Genomic DNA, 13,989 nt, shown 5'->3' with positions numbered 1-13,989 from the left:
GGGTGGGGGAGAAGGCAAAGCGACAGCACCCTCTTGGCATGTCACCGAGACTGTGGGGACGTGGGGGGCGGGTCTGGGCTGAGGAGGAGTCAGCTTGGGGCCAGGAGTGAGAGACAGCGGCAGCAGTGCCCGACGGCGCCCCGCTACCCAGAACATTGGTCCATTGGCTTTTTGTGGGAGCACCCAGGCTCTCCGGGTCTGAGTGCTCATGGACAGTGTTCCGCCGGATTCCTTCCTGGTGCCCAAAGAACATTCAGCACATCCTTGCCGGGTCCCCAGCCTTGAGCTGGAACCGTGTGGTGCGGGGCCTGACGGGCTCATAGCCACTCGACAGCATGCAAGCCGCTGTAGACAGTGACATTCCATAAACCAGTGCGCGTGGCGTGTCCCGGTAAAACTTCATTCACGGATGCTGAGATTGGAATTTCATATCATTTTCCCCTGCCGCCAAGTAGGACCACTCTTGTCACTTTGTGAACCATTCGAAAGCATCATCACCGTCCTTAGCTTGTGGGCGCCGCCAAATCAGGCAGCAGGTGGATCTGTGCTTCGGGGAAAGCTTTTCCACCGGCAGCCACTCCATCAGTTCCGTCTTCATCTTGTCCCCACTGGCCGTGGATGGTGTCTCGGGAGGCTGGGACAGAGCCCTCCTTCGGGGAGCCCCATTGGTGGCACTCCTGCGCCCTACGGGGACAGACACCCTTGGACCTGTTTCTGGGAAAAACCATCCTGGCCGAGGGGCCGTGCCGGCCCAGAGCCTGCCCCCGACCGGGCTGTTCTTGCTACCTCGTGTCTGTCTGTGAATCTGCGAATCTTGGGCAGTCTCAGCCTCGCTGCATGGTTTCCCCACCCTGGGACCCCTCTCTCTGAGAATGTTCCGGCAGCTCTGGAATGCTTTCACAGCTGCTCCTGACAGCCTTCGTGAAGGTGAGTCTCTTTTTTCTCTGCTTTCTTTTGTTGTCTGTCCTTTTGATTTCTGGCTCTCCCTGTGTTCCTTGCGGGGAGCAACTTCTGGGTGAGGCCAACCTGCAACAGAGCAAGGAGTGAGCTGGTGGAAGGCTAGCTCCCAGGCCAGACGTGCATTTGCATAATGGCTAATTGATTGTGGCTCAGCCTAATTGGTCAACAGAGCGGATTGCCAATAAACAGGCATCACATCCCAGAAATGGAGTGGCATTAGAGGCTGTCTGAAGAGCCTGCCCAGAGGACAAGGGACCCCAGCCGGCCGGCCCAGAACCTTCTGTGCCAGAGGAAGCACCCTCCACCCCCTCTGCCTGGGCCACCCCCTCACCGTCCCAGCCCCCTTGTCATACACTCTTGCTTTCTGGAGCCTTCCTGTCTTCCATCTCTCCCTCCCTTGCTGCCGACCAGGGGAGCTGTGGTAGGCAGCCAGGGGGACTGGAGTACAAATCAGGCTTGTTCCCAAGGATGGCATTTTCTTTAAAGCCTTTAGTATGGAAAATATGGCTGATTGCCTTCTTTTTCTTTAAAGTCATGGGTTGGGGGGCCTTTCTCAGAAAAAGCGGGCTGGGGACTCAAGGCCAAGCTGGATGCCCCTGCCCCTCGGCCTGAGCTCAGTGACTGTCACAGAGTCCCATGTGACTCTCTCCTGGCCATGTGGTGCTCTGCCCTGACCCAGCTGTGCCAGCTCCCCTGAGCCTCAGAGGGTTTGTTTTGGGGGAGGGATGTCTCCCCCTGAGCATCCTTGGCTTGGGCCAGAGAGTGAGGGCGATGCTGGCTCTGTCCCCAGACCAGGTCTCTCCCCTTAGCACTGGGGACTCTGGGGCCGGATCACTCTCTGGGAGGGCACATTCTGGGCACTGTGGGAGGTTAAGGAGTCACCCCGGCCCCCACCCACTCAGTGCCAGGAGCACCCCCAGTTGTGACAACCACAGATGTCCCCAGACATCGTGTGAAATCCATGAGCAAGGGCATGGCATTGGGGTGGGCTCCTCACCTGCCCGCTGTTCCCCTCCATTCTTTGAGTCCCCCTGTGGCCCCTTCTCCTTCTCTGGGACCTACAGCTTTTCCTCGGTCCTTGTTCAGACCAGCGCAGCCAGGCCCCCGCCCCCCAAAGTTTCAGCCTTCTGACAGCGTGCCCCCCAAACATCGCTTCAGAGCAGAAGCCAGGTGTTGGCCTCTCCGGGAGAAATGATCTGCACCCTACTTGTGGCCCTCCTGCGGATCCACACCGAAATCTGGTCGTGTGAATTGACCCCGCCCCGTGACAAACGCCACGAAGCTGTGACCTTCCTGCCTCTTGATGCGCGGCTCCTTGGGTTAGCATCTCCATGCTCTTCCTCCTCCTGTTCTGAACGAGTAGCCCTTTTCCGGGTGCACACTGTCTTCCTCTCGGCTCCTTGTCACTTCTGACGAGGGCTTTGAGAAATGCCCCGCATCGACCGCACGTTCCAGCAGCTGTGCGATCCGCCAGCCGCCCGCCAGCCTCGCACGACATCCGTGCGGGCCGTGCTCAGCCGTCTGCTGACAGGAAGATGGAGAGGGGCGTGCTCCCTCGCGGGGACCCACGGGTCTCATCCCGCCGCGGCCTCTGCCTGCTCTTGCTGACCTTGACCCCTGTCTGTCCGCCTGGGCCACTCTCCACCCACCACCCTCGCGGCACAATGGAAACAGGGAGCCCAGGTCCAGCCTCCCACCCCTCCGACGCCTGCTGACCCGCAGGCGGCCTGTGTCCCCTCTCCTCCCTGTGCCTGACACCCTGAGCCAGGCTGGAGGTTACCACATCTCTGAGCCCGCTCCCACCAGCCCCCCCCAACCCCAACCCCAGCCCTGCCCTGCTCCTGAGCCCTTTCGCACAGACACACCTCCTGGTCTCTCAGGAGCGAGCCCTGTGACCCTGGGGCCTGTGAGCCCCATGGCCCCAAAGAACTTGTTGCCCTGGTGGCCCACGTTTCCTCGATTGTTCTCCCCCAGAGCACGCACCAGTTTCTGAAGGTGAAATCCTTTCCTTGCTCTCGCCTGCTTGTCTCTGGGGGCAGGCAGTGCTGGGGGGTGAATGAGGAGTGCGTGTCTTGTGGCTGGTGGGGCGGGGGGGGTGGTGTGGAGAAGGGTCTTGGGCACAGGGCTCCTGGCCCCCTGCTCCTGGATGCAGCGGCCGTGCTGGCCTCGGGGCCTTGGCGGTCCCGGATGCTCCCTGCGGAAGCAGAGGCCCTGGGCAGCGGCCGGTCCTGTCAGAGCTGGCTCCTTGGGTGCTTTGGGCCCTCTGTTGACCAGGCCAGGAGCCACTCGGAGCCTGCCACCTGGGCGGGGGTCCAAGAGGAGCCCCTCACACTGCCTCTCCTCCCGTCTGAGGTCCAAGGACACCTGCTTCCACACTGAAAACATTAATGTCGGTATTTGGGCTCAGTCCCAGTCTTTGGTTCCCGTGAACTTACGGCAGTGACCCGCAGTCAAGCCTGGAGGGTAAAGTGCGTGGTTTTTCTCCACCTGCTCCTGAAACACCACCACGACGACCACACAGGAGTGACCGAGAACAGCAGAGGGAAGGCGGCTGCTGAGCCGTGCCCGCAGACTTGGACAGGAAGGAAAGGGTGGGCAAGAGAGCCCCCCCTTTGCAGCACAGAGGAAGCTCGGATCCGAGGCCGTGCAGACAGGGAGGAGGCTGGCTCGTGCCGGGAGCTCTGGAAAGGCCTGGGATTCAGAGACACGGGCGCCTCCTGGGCCGGGGACCACAGTGGGCTGGAGGCCAAGTGTGAGGTGCTGCAGGGCTCAGGGCCCCCACCACCCCATCTCCAGCAGAGGATGGGGTGTGAGCGTCTCCAACCAGAGAGAAGAACAGGGCCCATGTAGGAGATGGTGCGGTGAGCCACCAGACACCTGGCCACTCGGGGGTCACTGGGGGGTGCACCTGCCGGTGAGGAGGAGCCTGTGCAGCTCGGGGAGAGCTGGCTCCAGGTGGACAGACAGGTGGGCTGGGAGTCGGCTTGAGGTGTCTCCCAGGGCTGAGAGGTCAAGCGGAGGACAGGGAGATCATGCCACAGAGGCTCCCTGAGCAGCTGGGGCCTCTGTGATGCGTTTCGGAAAGAGAGGAAAGAACATTGCCTGGGACCCAAACACTGCATTTCCAGATTAAAAGTCTGGCACAGAGGATGAAAATGATCCATACAATGCACACATCACTAGGCAGTTTCACAACTCTCGGGTTAAACAGAAGGTCCCAAAAGCTTCTGAAAGGAACAGCTAGGTCCACATAAAGAGCAAGAGATCCTAAAGGCATCGGACTTACGCTACAAGCTAACGTGCGAAGGAACAGCCCTTCAAAAATCAGAAGAGGAATAATTTTCAACCCAAAAGGATGTGCCTAGCCAAATTCCAAACTAAATGTGCAAGGGGATAAAGATCGTTCTAGACACGGAAAGCCTCAGATTTCCCTTCTTTCTGAGGAAGCTACTGGAGGATGTGCTCCAGCCAAACAAGGGTATCAACCAAGAAAGACGTCACATCGAGGGACCCGGATCCCACGCAGGAGCCTCCTAGGCAGTCTCAAGGGGGCAGGCCGCTGGGTGTCCTCGAGGAGTGTGGGATGCCCTGCGTCAGAGACCACCCACGAGCTTGGAGATCACCAGGAAAGCTAAGCATCTAAGACGGGCCAGTTCCCAACTCCAGGAGGAGCGAGTGATCAGCTGTGTCACTCATGGATGAATGACACCTACAGAATCAGGAGAAGGGAAATCTGAATGTCACCATGTTGACCGTGGTGGCAGACGTGGGGAGAGAAGCGGGGGGCCTGGAAGTGGCAGGAGGCCGGGCCACACCCTTCGTGCCTGTGCTTGTGGTGGGGCAGAGACACGTAGAAGCAAATACGAGCGGGGGAGGCAGCTCATCTGGCACGGTGGCCCGGGGGGTGCCGCTGTGGCCAGATTGCATGACCCCGAAGTGCATGGTGGACGCCTCTTCCTGCCACTCCGACAGACTGGCTACACGTTCTTCCAGTGTATGTTTTCACAAGACGGGTATTTTCTTTGCATGCTGACGTTCAGCTTGCTTTTCCCACTCTGCGGGGGTGGGGGGGGGTGGCCTTCCACTTACGTCTGTCAGTCTGGCTCCGCCCCGTTCTGGGGGGTCTCTGCATTAGCAAGGCCTGGCGGGGCTTGGGGTCTGGCACTGCGGCTGCCCAGAGCTCTGAGCCCCGTGGTGCTTTGGGGGCCGGGGAAGGTCTAGGCTCTCTGGGATGGACAGGACCGCCCCTGGTCGGCCCTGCGAGCAGCGGGCAGCATCCGAGGTGGCCTCCCAGTTCCCGGGGCAGGGGAGGGCCGGGGCAGGGGGGCTGCAGGAAACCATGGCCAGGTGAGTTCACAGTAGGAGAACGCCCTTCTGGTGGCTGCTGCCTGGGGTCAGCGTGGGGGTTCGCCCGTGCGCGCCCTGTCCTGCAGCATTCCCAGACCTGGAGAGAAGCCCCTCCTCGGGTGACAGCTGGTGATGCAACCCGGCTGCGCCCTACTGCTGTCCTGGGGCTTGCTGCCAGCTGGGGCCGCATTCCCCAAAGTGGCTCCACGTGGAGGGCCCTCCCCCCCGGCTCCATGGTGGTAGAATGCGTTCTCCCCCCACCCCCCCGCCCATCCCCTGGCTCCCGTGCCCCCTCCTGCCTGGCTCCTTGCCTGCGCGTTCTCCTGCCCCCCCCCGCACCCCCTGCAGTGCACGCCATGATGTGTGTGACGCCATGCCTCTGCCCATGACACTCCCTCCCCCGGAATGCTCCCTGCTTTCCGCCTTTGGTCATTGGAGTGGCTCATGTGCAAGCATCACCCGGGGCTTGTCAGCCTGGCCTTGCCCGGGCTCAGGAGAGATGAGCAGCGGCAAGCCAGGGGCCCTCAAGCGAGGCAGCTGAGCAGTGAGAAGGACCGGCAGCAGTTAGCGTTAGGGGACAGTTAGGAGAGGCCCCCCAGGAGCCGGCAGGGGCAGGCATGGGGAAGGTGGTGAGGCAGCTCTCAGGTCCCTGCGTCCTGGGACAGCAGGGCTGTCGTGGGCACCCCCTGGTGGGAGATGGGGGTCCTGGCATTGGGAGCCCTCAAGGCCTCCCCGGGCCCCCCACCCAGCCCCAGTCACAAGGCCCTGCTTTGTTTGGTGACCTCTTGGTCCTTGGAGGTGCGGCTGCCACGGGGACCCTCATAGGGTCTCCGTGTCCAAACTGACCTCACTGGGGCCACACAGAGAGCCCCTGGAGGGAGGGAAGCCATAGCCAGCGCCTCTCTCGGCATTGCTGACCCTCAGGGAGAAGAAAGGCTAGTGGATTCTGAGGCTTGAGCCCGAGGCCCCACAGGGGGTCACCCTGACCCCTGGAGGGTGCTGGTGACTTGCCCCAAGCAGGCTTCTCCACATCCCAGCCTCTGTCCCCTCTTTGGAAAGTTCCCAGGGCTGAACAGGGAGGCCCGGGCCGCTGATCTACAGTTCCATCCAGCCTGGTTGTGTTCCTTCCTTCCTTTTTAACCGATTCTCTCTGGTTTGCCCTGAGAAGCCATCGCTGAGCCTCAGGTGACTTCTCACTTGGGGCTGAAAGCCGAGGGCCACCCGCAGATGGTCACAGCCCTGAGCGAGGCTGGGCTCTACCCCAGCAACCGGCGAGTAAGGGACACGGAGCACGGGTTCGGGCAGGTGCCCAAGGCCAGGCCCTTAGACGAGGTGTCCGGGGAGTCAGCAGAAGTACTAGAGAAAAACTCCCTGACGTTTACATTCTAGACAAATTAGTCTGAAAGAAAACAGACACTGGAGAAAGACTGAGGAGGACAGGAAGGCCAGTCTAGAAAGGAAGAAAGAGCAGACCAGGAGGCCGGGGCCGCCGTAAGTCCACCTTGTCCCTGTGTGCAGGCATCTCCACCCGCCCCCCCGCCTCCGCCCCCCCACACAGCGGCTCCGAGCCAGCACCCCCCACCATCCCACCTCCCGGCCATCGGCACCCGCTCTGCCCCACGCAGCCCCCCTCCACCTCCCTGTCACCGAGCCAGCGCCCCCCCATCATCCCACCTCCTGGTCATCAGCACCCGCTCTGCCCCACGTGGCCCCCATGCCTGTCCCCCCTCCACCTCCCTGCCCCCGAGCCAGCGTCCCCCACCATCCCACCTCCTGGTCATCAGCACCCGCTTTGCCCCAGTGGCCCCCGGGCCTGTCCCCCCTCCGCGTCCCCAACCCCCAAGCCAGCCGCGCTGGCCCTGGGCCCTGTGACTTTGGGGCACCCTCCGGGGCTCTGTTCTGCCAGCTGGGTGGTGGGGCACACAGATGGGACTTCTCCCAGTCACTTGACGTCCTGTCTGATGACCGTTCCTCTCCAGGTCCCACCGGAAAAGGAGCCAGCCTAAGAAGCCCAAACCGGAAGACCCCAAGTCGCCAGGGGAGGGGGCCACCGGGGCCACCCTCCTGGAGGAGCCTGGTGGCCTGAAGGAGGAGGCCTCGCAGGAGGCGGACGCCGAGGAGGAGGAGGAGGAGCCGCAGCCAGCGCCACCGCAGGGTCGGGAGGCTGAGGCCACGGAAGGTCAGTCAGGCCTGGGGGTCTCCTTCCTGACCCCCAGCTGCCGGGAGGAGCCAGCGGTCACCGTGGCCACAGGGTCCCCGCTCTTGGGAGTCCGATCCAGTTGCTTCCTTACCCGGCTGACTGGCATTACGGGGGTGCGGTGGGGAGGGGTCTCAGAAACATGCCCTGACCCCGTACGGGGCCTCGGAGTGCTGGCATAGGGAACTGTGCGAGCTGGAAAGGCGCCCCGTGCCGACGGTTTGTGGTGCTGCCGCTTTGTCATTGTCCTCGTTGACACCTTCAGCTGCTCCCCTGTGTGCACACGGCAGGTGCTCCCCAGGGGCGAGGGGACGCCGGACTGGGCTGGATGGCAGATCATCCTGGCAGCCGCACCTTGCAGAGGTCCCCAGAAGGTCCCGCCTGGGTCCTCCGTCTCCGTCCTGGTGGCTGGTTGTTGGGACATGTGAGCCCAGCATGGCCCTGCTTGCCTTGTGCCTGTACACCGCTGGGATGCCCCCCGTGGCTGCCGACGAAGGTGATGTGACACCCAGGGGACTCTCTGCCCCGGGGCGCAGTGTGAGGCCCGGATGAGGTGCTGCTCAGCAGACAGGCCGCAGCACCCCCACGTGCCCACGGGCTGGTGGTAAGGCTCCCGTCAGGGAGCAGCTGTGGGGCTCCCTGCAAGCAGCGTTTTTAAGAAGATGCCACTTGTAATAAATGCTACCAAAAAGTAAAGCACCTTGGAGTAAACCCAACAGAAAACGAAAGATCTTTACTGAAGAAATTAGAGACATTTTGAAAAGGAAGAATTGCCTTTATATAAACGCAGCGACGTGTGTTGGGGAGCTTCCTGATGGGAAGACACGGTTTCCTTCCAGTGCTGTGCTGGTTCACGCAGCCCCTGCCAGTACAGATGGAGGGCGAGGGGTCCAAAGGAGAGGGGTCAGCAGAGGCCAGCCTGCCCGACCAGACATGAGACTGGCCGTCGGCAAGCAGGAAGGACGGGAGCAAGGGCCCTTGGCCATGCGGGTGGCAGAAATGGGGGCCACCGCTCTTTGTCCTGGGGCGGGTGGTGACTCTCAGACGTAGCCTCGGATGTCACAGGGCACACACCATTTGTTTCAAGTTCAGAACACACGCCCAGCTGGATGGTGCAGTTTAGGGGGTGCTCGGGTCCGCAGAGGCAGCTCTAACGAAGCCCCCGAACTGCGGGCTTCCGCGGCAGGACTTCGCAGCTTCACCGCTCTGGAGGCCAGAAGTCCGAGTTCCAGGGTTAGGACTTCACAACGGGAATTTGCGGAGCACAGGGAGAAAGCAGGGCTGAAATCAGTGGAGGAAACACAGCGCCCTCCCCCACCCGGCCACCCCAGGTGGCTCCCGGTGGGGGTGGGGGTGCGGGGCACGTAGGTGTTCCCAAGCAGTGGGCCTCTAGGCCCTGCACTCCCGTCGTGTGTGCCCTGGGACCTAAGAAGTGGGTGTGACCAAACACAGCCCGTCACATGGGTCCCGTGGCCAGAGCCTGGGCTGTGTTGGGTAAATCATGATTTCTCTGAGCTGGGCTTTGGGGTCCAGAGCCTGGTGTCTCATCAGGTGTTTGCATCTGAACCTGGAGGCCATGCAGCCACAGGGAGAGTAAGGGAGGAGTGTGCCATGTGGCCCATTTGGGGCTCTGGCCCAAGGAGTTGGGAGACTCCGCAGGCCGTCGCCGGCGGGGCTGGTGAGGGCTGGGGCAGTGAGTGACCCGTCCTCCGGGCCTGGGTCAAACGAGAGACATCGTCCCTGGTGCCAGGGCATGGGGTCAGGCTGGCTGAGGGACAAGCCGCCCGTGGGGGTTGGTGGTAGGGAACTTGGTTCCAGCTTGATGAGGCTCTTTGCTTGAGTAGGAATGGCTCACTGAGGCCCAGCTGGGAGCCCGCAGGGACTCCTCGGCTGAGCGGGTCGGGTGGTCAGGAGAGACGAGGGTTTCAGTGGGGCCCTCCTGGGGAGCGTCGGAAGGAGACCTCGCAGCCCAGTGGCATCTCTGCTCCCTCCTGAGCAGACTGGCCTGAGGCTGGCCGGGGGACAGCCCGGAGGACAGATACACTTGTGGTCACGCACCAGCGCCCGCCGACCCCGCTCACCCAGCTGCTTAGCTAAGGAATGATGGCTCTCTTCTGTTCACTTAATTTTAATGGATCTTTACCCAGATCTGCTGACTCTTTAAAGACAACCGCCTCCCACCCACCCCACCGCCCACTGTGTGGGCCGTCACCAGCTCTTGGCCGTCTGTGCCCAGTCCCATCCTGGGGGCGCCGGGGGCCTGGTCTCCCCGAGTCTCGGTATTCCCAGCGAGAGCTGGCCCGTCGAGGCCCCTTTCCTAGTGAGCCTCAGGCTCTTCTCCCGTTTTCCTTTTCTGAGATGGAAGCAGGGGGGCTCCGTGTCCCCTGAGAGTAACCCTCGCAAGCTGCAGACCGAAGTCAGGCCGCCCGGAAGGGGCCGTGCACAGCAGACGCCTCCTTCCCAGCATCTGCAGCCCCGCCCTGTCCTCTTCCCCAGTCTCACCCTGGGACCCCATCAGCTTCTTGGGGCACATGGATCCCAGGAAGGGCGGGACGGTGTCTGCTCAGGGCCAGCACACTCCCCCATTCCAGACACACCGTCCCTGCTCCACGCCAGAGCTGGAGGAAGGGGGATCGGGGCTGCGTGGCCTCCTTAGGAAGCGGTCCCTCTGGGCTGCCGGATGTGGCGGCCACAGCCCCATGCCACGGGCAGAAGCGTCCCGTGAGCCATCCTCAAGCCGTTGAATAAACAAGTGCTCACAGTCAGGGGCGATGGCAAATTCATGTCCGGGGAACGAGTGGAAGATTTTAAAGTGCTTTCTAGGCTTCCTTTAACACCCACTTAATATCCCTAAAAGCTCTAAGTGCTGAGGATCATGTTGTACGCGAGCAGTAGGCATTTTGTTTTGGGTTTGCACAGCGACAACAGTGAACGCCGTCACTTCCGCACAGCATGCTGAGCGAGGTGGTGGGCAGGCGTGGAGGCGCCTGGGGCTCTGCATGGGACGGGGCGGGGACTGACCGTTCCCCAGGAGGAAGCCTCCTCAGGGCTGCGAGGGGCCAGGGCTGGTTGCTGGGGTCCCCCACCCCGCTCTCGCGGCCAGGCTGTCCGGGAAGAGCCCTTGCCCTGGGGCACCTGGACCAGCAGCCTCCTCCCACACCCACCCCTGACCTCGGGGGTCCGGAGCCGAAGGGAGAAAGGCAGCCCGTGTCCGCCCTGGTTTGCTGGGTCAGCAGGGGCTCCCTCCTTCTGGAGGGTCACAGCCGTCTCACGGGAGCTCATCCCCCCCGCCCCCCATGGCTCGCTACGGCCGCGGTCCCTTCTCAAAGTGGGGGCAGCGCCGGGACCCAGGAGCGTTGATTCTACCACTGTGCCGTCTGTCGTCCCTCCCAGGTCGAGTGTGCGGCAAGGGACCCCACCCTGAGGTTCCGACTGGCTCTAGACCCTGGGCCGTCACCTCTCAGGGCCTCAAGGAGCTTGGCCCAGCCCCGGGGCTCAGGGGCAGTGCGCAGTGATGGAGCCGCGGGGGTCAGGAGTGGCCTGACCGTGTGTGATGGGTGTTCGGGCGGCTACACCCAGCAGGGGGTGGAGGCCGGGCCTGAGTGTATGAGGGGCTGTGCGTTATGCTTGGACGTGTGTCCGGTCACACGGGACACACGTCCCCAGCACAGTCCAGCCAGGCCTCAGCCACAGGCGTGCCCTGCCTCAGGCTCTGCAGGGGAAGAGTGTGGCATCGGTGGGAGTGGCCTGGACTCTGGGGACCAGGACCAGCTCTCCCAGGTGGGGGTGGGGGGAGGTCCCTAAAGCGGGCAGCAACTTGGGGCACCACCCTGCTGGTTCCCCAGGCCTCCTTCCATGAGCAGCATCCCCGCAGACACTGAGCTCAGGGGCCTGGACCTGCCAGGCGCTCTGGTGCGCTCCCGTTGGTGAACTTTGGGGCCATAGAGGTGTGCTCCCCAGCCAGGCAGGCCCTTCACATCTAAGGCTGGGGTGGGGGTGGGGGCTTGGCTGTGACTCACCCCACCCCTCAGAAAAAGTGCTGGAGGAGCCTCAGCTTGAGTGTGGGGGGTGGTCCCTGCCATTCTCCGGGGGAGGGAGAGGCTCACCTGCTGGGGAGACCCCTGGCTGGGACCCTCAGCCCTGTCCGTGTGACTGTCGCCTGCGCCATTTCAAAGTTTCCTCAGGCCCAGGCAGGGGTGGGGCTTGACAGGGTCCCAAGGGTGAGACCCCTACCCTGGGCCTGTGGTGGTTCCCGCGGCGAGGACAGAGCCCCGAGCACCCGGGTGTCCTTCCCTGCCGCTGGTTTGTCCCCTAAAACGGTCCTCTGGGTGTGTCCTCCGTGGTTTCCCAGAGTCTAGGCCGTGGGAAGAGGCCGGGCATGTTGCTTTTTAACAGCAGAGCCTCTTCAGAGTAAACAGTAAGTAGGTCCCCCCGTCCTCAGGCAGGGAGAGCGCAGCTTGGTTTCCATTCGAGAGGTCGGCCCTGTCAGGGCGGAAGGATCGGGTTTCCTTAGAGAACAAAGCTGTTTATTGGAAAGTGCCTTTTACACGAATAGGACAGCCTCTTTGCCCTTTCTGTAAATTAGTAGAACCACCGACCCGCCTTGCCACTCGCCTGTGGGGCCTGATGTCCTGGGGCCCTGTGCCATCCCTGCCCCCATCTCACCCTCCAGCCCCGACTCTCCCCTCCACGTCCCCCCCTCCACGTCCCCCCTCAGCCACCATGTCTCCACCCCCCATGTGATGGCTCCCCCAGATCTCTCCCTGCTCTGTCTCTCCCCCAGCACCCCCACGCCTCTCCCTCCAACGTCTCTTCCCGACCTCCACATCCCCTGCCACACGCACACACACACACGTGCACACGCCTCTCCCACCTCCACAGGCTACCTTCCATTGCAGGGGGTCATCCAAGCCCAGCATTTATAGGGGAGAAATGGTTTCATCTCAGCCAGATTACTGTTTCTAAGGTGCAGGCAGGAGGGGGGCCTAGGGAGCAGTCAGGGCCCCTCTAAGCGGAACAGCACGGGCCCCTGCGATGTTCAGGACCTGGGGCGTGAGCCAGGCTGGGGCAGGCACCCCCTCCTACTTAGGACCGGTGGAGCCTCTTGAGAAACACGGGATGTGTGGTGGCCGAAGACAGGAGGACAGGACAGCCTGGGCTGTCCCAGCAGACAGGGCAGGGCTGCAGCACTGCACATGGGGAGCAGTGGGGAGAGGTGGGGAGGGCCAGGGGCCTGGCCCGGAGCCTCGGCAGGCTGACCAACTCATCCCGGGTTCACCAGGAAGCCCTCGGCCCTGGGCAGACCAGATGGTCACCGCCATCACTCCTTCTGTGATTTCTTGCCCCTGGGAAGCTGGGACGTACAGACGAGGGCCTGAGCTAGTGTGCCCATTCTCCAGTGCGGCAGACCGGGCCCGAGGGTTCCAGGCCCACTGTGCTGTGGGCTGTGCGCCCCAGCAGGCCACCAGGCTGGTTGTCCCTGAGGGCAGGGGTCCCTGAGGTTGTGCATGCCTGGCCCTGAGCACAGCGGGCCTCACGAAGGCCACCACCTCTGGAGTTCCCTGTGGTTGCTGTGACCGTGACCACAGACTCACACTTACGCTCTGACTCTGGGAGGTCCGCAGCCTCACGTGGGTCTCCCAGCTGTGGGCAGGGCTGGCCCCGACCGGAAGCTCCTGGGGAGACTGTGTTCCCGCCTTTTCCAGTTTCTGGGGGCAGCGCATCCTTGGCTCGCGGCCCTTCCTCCATTGTCAAAGCCAGCAGTGCCACAGTGAACCTCCCTCTGACCGCAGCTGGGAAAGATCCCTGGCTTCTAAGGACCCCTGTTAGTACACTGCGCCCATCGGGTCATCTATCATGCCGAGATCCTTAACCCCGTCTGCAGTTCTCTGCTGCCGGGTCAGGCTCCACGTTCACAGGTCTGGAGCTAGGACCTGGGCATTGCTGGGGACTGAGGTGCTGCCAAACATACCCCTGGTCACTTTTTTTTTTTTAATTAAAGATTTTATTTATTTATTTGACAGAGAGAGACACAGCGAGAGCGGGAACACAAGCAGGGGGAGTGGGAGAGGGAGAAGCAGGCTTCCTGCTGAGCAGGGAGCCCGATGCGGGGCTCGATCCCAGGACCCTGGGATCATGACCTGAGCTGAAGGCAGACGCTTAACGACTGAGCCTCCCAGGCGCCCCCCCCATTCACTTTTATCTGATGTCCCGGCCCCCAGTTAAGATGCCACTGCAGACATGCCTCGCCTCCCTCCCTCCCTGCCCTGTCACCTGTCACCTGTCAGGAGTCCCCCAGCATCGGCCCTCCGCGGTGGTCCTCCAGGCCTGTCTGACTCTTGTGTTCTGCTCAAGTGACCACTTCTCATGGTTTGCTGGTTGAGGTTTCACTCTTTAAAAATGGTCAGGCTGCACACTTGAACCGTGGTAACTTACAGAACCCGGATACCATCTTCCGTCCACCCCACTCCCCAGGAAGGACACTT

At 62.4% G+C, this 13,989-nt stretch overlaps 1 protein-coding gene across 8 annotated transcripts in view; it reads left to right on the top strand.

Moving 5' to 3' along the window:
- KDM4B (lysine demethylase 4B) overlaps positions 1 to 13,989 on the top strand; it is a 134,417-nt gene that overhangs the window by 103,771 nt on the left and 16,657 nt on the right. For 6 of the 8 annotated variants that reach the window (XM_078057161.1, XM_078057173.1, XM_078057177.1 and 3 more), the window contains 2 exons: positions 6,697 to 6,798; positions 7,287 to 7,486. In XM_078057161.1, the coding sequence (XP_077913287.1) occupies positions 6,697 to 6,798; positions 7,287 to 7,486 (302 nt within the window). The remainder of the gene's footprint in view (positions 1 to 6,696; positions 6,799 to 7,286; positions 7,487 to 13,989) is intronic. The other 2 variants (XM_078057194.1, XM_078057166.1) reach the window with 1 other exon arrangement.

This window comes from Halichoerus grypus, chromosome 1 (genome assembly GCF_964656455.1).
Source record: "Halichoerus grypus chromosome 1, mHalGry1.hap1.1, whole genome shotgun sequence".
Lineage (NCBI taxonomy): Eukaryota > Metazoa > Chordata > Mammalia > Carnivora > Phocidae > Halichoerus > Halichoerus grypus.
The sequence above is the reverse complement of the archived record's forward strand: the minus strand, read 5'-3'. Positions and strand labels throughout refer to the sequence as shown.